Source organism: Xiphias gladius, chromosome 13 (genome assembly GCF_016859285.1).
Source record: "Xiphias gladius isolate SHS-SW01 ecotype Sanya breed wild chromosome 13, ASM1685928v1, whole genome shotgun sequence".
Taxonomy (NCBI): Eukaryota; Metazoa; Chordata; class Actinopteri; order Istiophoriformes; family Xiphiidae; genus Xiphias; species Xiphias gladius.
Genome location: NC_053412.1, coordinates 7522617 through 7530648, shown reverse-complemented (window position 1 = coordinate 7530648; position 8032 = coordinate 7522617). Strand labels below are relative to the sequence as shown.

Below are 8032 nucleotides of genomic sequence, written 5' to 3'. Positions count from 1 at the left end.
TAGTTCAGCCCCTCTGTCACACAGTGCAGTGGGGGTTTTTTTGTGTGTGAATTCATGTCATTTTTTTGTACTTATTTCTTCCACCACCAGATGTCACGGTGTCCCCTCTGTTGGTGTCCGCAGAGGAGTCACTGAGAGCTCCTCATTTGCTGGTAGAGGAATTTATTTGATTTGCCAAGAGTGTGTCACATTATGAGGCACATCCTTACAATTCAGCCCACGGGAGCCAGGTATAAATACAGCTGCTGGTAAACAACGCTGTAATGGGCTACACAAATGGATATTCAGCACACGCAGTATATAGCTACACCCAGCCCGGTCACCATGGCATCTGCAAGCTATAACGCCAATGATGTGATCAAACACGGTGGAGTTTTAAGTCTCCAGTGACTGTGTTGGGGAGCCACGCTGCGATCTGGATCTCAGAAGTTCTTCGAAGTCTGTTTAGTAAAGTTATTCAGATGGTTCAGTGAAGAGCCACAAGTGGCCCTGCAGCATAAGGAGGGCGGGGAAGGAAGAGGCAGCACTGAACCGGGTCCAGCTAATTGGCTGGGCGGAGGCGGGGCTGTCTGGCTCGGGCGAGACGCGCAGGTGAGGACACGCGGTCTTCGCCGGCCGGTGGTCTGGCGCGCACAGCGTCCACAACGACGGTCTCGCGCTATGAAAACACAGTATCCTCCGCCGTCAGCTTTGGACCGAGTCACAATCTGTCGCAGCGAGGTAATTTCCCTAAAGGGGGACGCATGGAGGTGGCGCAGCTCTCGTCGGTGGGCCCTCTAACTGACCCACAGAGCCACCGGGTTCCTCAAGAGGACGACAGCACGCCAGAATCAGTTTTTAATCTGGTAGTTCAGTGTGTGCAAATCGTCAAACGAGAACCACACGAGTCCCACCTAGAGTACTGCGGTATATGCCTAATCTTCATTAGACATATGCTGCTTGTTTTTGTTGACACCTGCTACCATGAAGAGTTGCTTTTATGTTTTCGTAAAAATGTGTAATTTCTGGTATTGGTATTGGGTATTTGACCAGGTAACTGATATTCCAACTTTGGAATGAAGTTGGGAGCGATGTAGAAGAAGAGAACATTAACTCGAAATTAGTCCATTTCAGTTCTGGTGTGTCCCTGGTGTTCATGACATTTATTTTTAAAAAACGGGATAAGGTCATACTCTGATAGGTGAAATAGTTTCTAGCGAAACCCAGAACTTGGGGCACTACAGGGGTGTATGGCCCTTCAACTGGGAGAACTGGTTGCCCTAACAAAATTCATGCATGCATAACTGAAGAGTTTATGCATTGCCTCACTCTCAATGTCCAGCACGCATGCAGTTACGTGGGCTATTCATTCAGTTCTATCAGGTGCATGTGTCAATTGCACCAACTCATCCCTTGACCAATTGACTGTATATTTAACACAAAGAATACAATACGTGACATTATTCTTGTCTTTTGTACTCTCAGGTATTATGTTGTTATCTCCATAATGTGCTCTTCTTTTCCCTTTTTATAATTCTCCTTTGCACCAGATGTACAGTTTGTTAAGCAGAGACAAAGCCCAGGCTGCCTGGCCTCCTTTCTTTGGTCTGGAGACTGATATTAGTAGTGGTGCGAGCCTTACGTACAAACTGAAAGTAAATTTGTCCGCTTCCTTTGAAGCCACATATGTACTTGAAATCTGTTGACTTCTTTATTTCCATGTGCCCTGGACATCCCTGAGGCCATGTCTGTGAACTCTGCTGTCACATTGTATTGCATGTGGAAGTTGCCTTGGTCTTTTTTTAGCCTGGCATATCACCACGTCACAAGATCTCGAGGTCCATATGACTAAGGGCATGCTGCTCTATTGTCAAAGCAATGAAAGAAGCCATTGTGTGGGGACTGGTAATTGGACGGGGAATTGGACAAATTTGCTTTGATTGTTCTACCAGAAGTCATCAGGTGTGTGTGTGAGTATGTGTGTGTGTGTGTGTGTGTGTCTCTGTGTCTGTGTCTGTGTTATAAGTCCAGATTGGATATCGATGCACATTCCCCTCATATGCCAGAAGACAGCTTAAAATACTGAACTGAAACTAGCTACTTGGACTAGAATTATAATTGAAAAATACACAAAATACTTACATTATATGTGAATTTACCTGAAGCATAATGGATTAATATTATACTATTTAGGCACCAATTATTTTCCTTGCTAGAATAATTTTATCAATTTCAAAATAGTTTTGTACAAACATAATTTGTGTATTGAATGCTAAAATTACAGTAGATGGTGCACTTTAGGGAAAGTTTTGTTTTGTTATCTATTATCAAAAATTAACAGGTCGTCCTAAGTAGACCATGCACGTCCACATGCTAAGATAAATTGCTCCACAGCTCAATTTAATGAAAACATAGAAGTAGCGTCAGCAATGTTGTTAGGACAGAAGTGTGTGTCTGGTACACAGAGGCATCAAATGTTATGTGTTATGCAAGTGAGTGCAAAAGTGCCTTCAGTGCTGTCTTGTGTGACTGTGTGTGTGTGTGTGTGTGTGTGTGTGTGTGTGTGTCTTCCTTCCTCCCCTCCCTCTCTGTGCACTGCTGATCAAATTAAATGGACAGTGCATCAGTCTCTTTCTGTTCTCATTATTCCTGCTGTGTCCATTCACCTGAAGTCTACTGCTAAGGACGCTCATGGTTCAGTATTGTTTCTTAGTCATAGAATCACTCTAATCGTTGTCGTTTTAGTAATATTAAGCATCTGTGCTCTTTTAGGAGCTGTGAAGTACATGTGAGGAGGAAAATCTGCTGAGTTTTGGTGTCCTGGAGCAAGGATGGGAGAAAAGCAGTCAGTGCCCGAAGATCTGGAGCGATCGCTGGAGGTGCTGTCGACAGTTAGTGGTAGGAACCCCGTCAGTGTCTGTCATTTTGTCACCCCACATTGTCAGAAGGTTTTCAGGGTTTATATGTCTGTGTAAATTTTATTCTAACATCATGTCTAAGGAATGCATACACTCCTGACCTCCTGTCATTTACATGTACGGTTTAGCAGCCCTTCATTTACACCTGACATTGACATTGAAGTGAGCCTCCAGTATACACAACACATTATGCTAATACATGATATATTTACTCTTATTGCCTCTGACAACAAATCGAGAATATTTTCTTTTCCATTACATGGTTTTCATTGTTTAATTGTAGCTGTTTTGACTGGCTAGTGTGGGAAGTTACAGTTCGATGATCCAACACACTTATTAATGTCACACAGAAGACTTGTTACAGGGTGCAGTTGTGTATAGTTCTCATGCGATTTATAGCGTTTTTCCAAATGCAAAAAATCCTGAATATTAGTGCAGTTCATGTGTTGCTTTCGGTTCAATCATTCTCAGTGTCCCCCCTGTTGGATTCCTTGCATGCAAGGGGGTCGTGGGGAATTGCTGTGCTGTCACTGACAGGAGTTGCTTAAGTCGTTCACACAGAACTTTAATACAGAATTCATTAGTAAGATACTCATACACCCTGTCAAAATGCATTTCTATTTCTCATTTTGAAAAATAAAATTATGCTAAACTCAATTTTTTTGCCCCCGTTTAATATTGATGTTGCTTACTCTCACTTCTTAGCAGCAGGTGTTTGTTAGTCCGGTTAGACACAGATCGCAAGTGTTGCTTGTGATCCGTTTCGCAGATGATTGTCACTCGCAAGGTCTCTCACATGTTCATGCATGGGTCTCAAGTATGGTGTTTCATTGGATTATTGTAATGTGTCAACATTAATGCAAGAGAAAATTATGTTGAAATCATATTGCATGTCGCAGCTTGCGTGTTGCAAACTTGTTCTAATGGTTTTGAAAATGGGTTTTAACCCCATGTGTACTTCAGGGAGCTCCAGCAAAACGAGGGGTAATTTGACCAAGTGAGACAGTGTATAAGCATCACTATTCGCTATACAATTTTTAGCATTATCATCTCCCTTTATACAGTTCTTGAGGGAAAAATCTGTCAGCGTGATAGTTTATGGCAGAACAAGTATGACTATTTCAGGGTTCCAAGACATGGGTGAAATTTGACACTTAATTTAGTGTACAGGATGCAGTGTTCATATGCATTGAATTTTCAGGTTTTTGAATTGGTTTACCTGTCACAATCTGAGGTAGGTTCCTGCTATCCCCCTGCCTCCCTCCACATAGCTTAACGCCCTCCAAAGTAAGAGTAAGGACGTGATCCTCGTTTGCTTCTCACTAGAGAACAGTCAGCTGAGAGACACTGGTCCATCAGCAACCTTTTGTCCAGTTATCCTCTGAGCTAAACTAATCCTTTTTTTTTTTTTTTTTTTTTTTCAATATTCTTTTGGCTAATTCCTGTGCATTTATTGTGTAAAAAAATTCTTATTAACTTTACACAGTTATTAATTAGTTAGAGTACTTTATTAATCCCAATGGAAGAATAATCCTAATACTCGGACCATATACTAAGTCTAACATGTGTTAAATGTACACATTTATTATAGCTATTTAGTCAGTTTAGTTAAGTTCAACTACAACTCATCAGCTTCCTTAATGGTGTGACTGTCTCCAGGCAGCAGCGCGTGGAGTGACAGGTTGCGCTGCTACTTAAGGCAACAATTCAGTTTAAGCCGGCAACCTGTTGCATGCAAGCCCCTTTATTCCTTTGCTGTGTCTCTCTGCTCCCCTCAGCTCTTTGCAGAAGTTGAAAAGCAGTGGCATTGTTTGCTGAGAGATGGATGTAAAAAGTACCGGTATAAATAGATTTTAATAGTATTAACTTATACAACTAGTATAAACTTCTCTTTGATCTTTCAGACTGTGACCCCTATACTTGATTGATTTAATAAATCTAATTGTGAAGAATGCCACCTAATGGAAAGTGCATGACCACCTTTGCTTGCTACTTTTGAAGTTTAAATGGAGAATGTTTGTGTCATTGTGTGATGATAAATTGGGTGAAATAAAGATAATGCAATAGTCTAAGGGAGGAGGAGAACTTTTATGGATGGCACCAGTGTAATTTAAGTTTTCTTCCTATCGCCAGTAACGCCCAAGAGAAGTCAAAACGCACTGATGGCGCTTTTAGAAATTTGCCTGAGCTGCTGCATATTTTTTTTAGAAGTCATTAGCTCCTGTCAAAAAATATATATCTGAAAATAAAAAATCACAAAGACAAGGAGGACTAAGTGTTACCTTCGGTATTTGGTTGACATCGTTGTCAAAAGCATTCTTGAGAGAAAAGAAGAAATTGATAGCAGCAGTATAAACTAAGTGTACAGACTAGTCGTAAAAACTTTTTAAGTCCAGTTTTTTGGCCAAAAATGGCATCATATTGTTGTGATCATGGAGGCTTCAGTTTTATCTCATTTGCAAATGATTTAGTTGCTAGTCCTTCTACTTTTTGCTTGCAAGTGTGTATAGAGTGACATTTTGTGTTGATATGTAGGTAAAAGCATACATTATCTCATGTGAGAACAGGAACATTCAAGTATGTCTCTCCCCACACAGAGCGGTCATATTAAACTTAAAAGAAACAACGTAATTTTGCAGGCGGTGTTGTTTGTGTTTGGGTCAGACAGAAACACACATTTGCCAAGTTAGTATAATTAGCTGTATGGGGGGTTATGTCATAGCAACCCTCCACCCTCTCTTCCTGTGATAAACTCAGACATGAAGTGAGATAAACAATCACACATTCACAAGAACAAACACAACAGCCTAATCGGGGAGGGGGAGACGGAGGCAGCCTCAACAGGTTCCGTGAGCAAGCGCATAGACATAGTATGCACATAGCACATTCTTACATGACTATGTCTCTTTTGGAATTAATTCAAGAGGGCCAAGAGGCGTTGAGTCGACTGCTCCACAATCTGTCCTTATCTGTCAGTATGTTGACTCGATACACACGCCACAGCAGGAGGAATCAACCGAACCACAGAAGAGGTCAGTATAGTTTGGGTATGTGTGTGTGCTGATTGTAACTGGACATGTATGCTCTCCAAAGTGTGTCCTGGACTCTGGTGCTGTTTTTTCAAATCAATGTGACAGGATGACAGGACAGGATGTCCTATCACCACCGGGAGATTCCCCCTGCTGTGTTTCCCCCTCATTATTCAAACATAATAGAAGAACCTCTCCGTTTAGTTTCCCGCTGATGCTACTGTATGTCGGTGGTAGTTTGGATGACTTGGAATTTGAGCTTTTATTGGTTGTTGGGAATATGGTTTACATTAAGGGTCCGACATATATTCGGGTGCAAATTTAGGGATCTAAGACGAAAAACAATATTCACGTTTTGCTTGAGTTACAGCAAAGATGAATAACTGTTACCCCACATTTAGCGCAAATGAACGCATGAATTAATGGCTAAGAATGCATTATGGTGTTTTAAAGGGGTTTCCGCATGATTTAAGCTACCAAAACAGAACAAAATTCCCGTGTAGCATTAAAACCACCCCTGGGTTTGCACCTTAACTAAAAAATGAACGGCCTTATTTAAGATGCCGCCCAGAAAACCCATTTTCGCTATGCAGAGGCCTCGCTTTATTCAATTTAACCTTTGATTGTCTGAATTTCTGACTGAAAATACCTTATTTGAATCATTATTAATTAGAAAATTCATATTACTTTAAATTTAGTTTAGTTTAGTTTCCTAGTGGGACTAAAGAATCTGTAGTACCTAAACTACATTTTTGATCCATCTTGATTTTGTACATGTGTACTGCAAAAAGCAACTCCTGTTGACTAGTTGAGGAAATAAATTAGCATTATCTCAGATTACTATAACAGGATTGTCCTCGTGTTTTGAAATCGTGGGTTGTTTTAGTGGAGTTTTTCTAATGACTCTAGCAAGTAGAGTATTGAAATAATAATGTGTATTTGGGTATGGTATATGTTGATGTTGTTGCTGGAGTCCAGCAATAGCTGTCACTTTAAGGCAGATTCTCTGTGCTCCAGTACCTAAAACGCAGCACTCTTTGGTGTTTGATCTAGGTTACTGATTACATGGAATAGCCCTTGGCTAATTGATAACTTGCCTTATGTCTCAGTACACCCGCAGTAGAAATGTTTATTCACTAGTTGGATTGTTAGGGGACAGATGACACAGTCAAAGACACTGATTTAGAAGGACAAGCACGCTGGTTGACCGCTGTTTGTATTTATCATGTCTGCCAGCATTTGCTGTGGCCGTCAACCAGCAGAAAGGAAACAGATCCATAAACACACCCAAACTAACAGACTAGGTGAGTGTTGTCTCGATGTATGAAATTGTAAACTACTTCTGGGAACCTATTGAGTTGTGTAGACAAGAGGCAGGCACATGGTCGCGCTTTGGGGTCATTTTAAGGCTACAGTCTAGGTCAAAGGAACTGCATTGATTTTTGTAACTTCAGTCAAGCGGCACAGCCTATTCAGTATTTTCTGCACATGACCAAGTGTCCCACAAGGCCAGAAAACCAGATAGGTCAGAGGATTAATGAAGACATTGGATGGGAGGTTGATTTTGTGTTTGAGCTTTTGTGTCCTAACAAAGTAATCCCTTTTTGAGGCCCTGTTATGTATTTTAAAGGCATCTGACTTGGAAATGCAGCTGATTCCTTTGTACTTTAACGATACCGAGAGTTGAAGCTAAGCAGTTGCCTCAGATTTTATAGCTCTAACTTAAGCAACATAGCCTGGGCTATTTTGTTAAAATGCAAACCAGCACAGGTCTTGATTACTGTTCTGCACAAATGTCAATTTTATCATCAGAATACAACAAACCGGGACTGTTTGTGTATTTGTTATGCTATTAATGAAAGGCTTTTCTTATTTTAAGGCTGGAAGTTACAGACAGAGCGGCATCTTAGATCTGTGCTAGAGGAGTCAGAGTGGCTATCAGGACCTGGCCGGACTAGGATCACTTCAATCTATGTAGCTTTTAGGTACTAATGTTTTAAAATCTTAGTTTTATTGTGAAAGGATTTTAAATCTGCTGATTTTATTACGTCAGTTCACATCCAAGTTGTCTCCTGTTTTAGCCTATGCACCCTAAGACTTAGTATT

The 8032-nt window shown here is 40.9% G+C and overlaps 1 protein-coding gene across 10 annotated transcripts in view; it reads left to right on the top strand.

The window, feature by feature from the left end:
• Positions 1–493: 493 nt before the first annotated feature.
• The window catches only part of mcf2la (mcf.2 cell line derived transforming sequence-like a), a 55991-nt gene continuing 48452 nt past the window's right edge, over positions 494–8032 (top strand). For 4 of the 10 annotated variants that reach the window (XM_040142311.1, XM_040142318.1, XM_040142322.1 and 1 more), the window contains exon 1: positions 7095–7230. In XM_040142311.1, the coding sequence (XP_039998245.1) occupies positions 7152–7230 (79 nt within the window). In that variant the 5' untranslated portion in view covers positions 7095–7151. The other 6 variants (XM_040142316.1, XM_040142312.1, XM_040142313.1 and 3 more) reach the window with 6 other exon arrangements.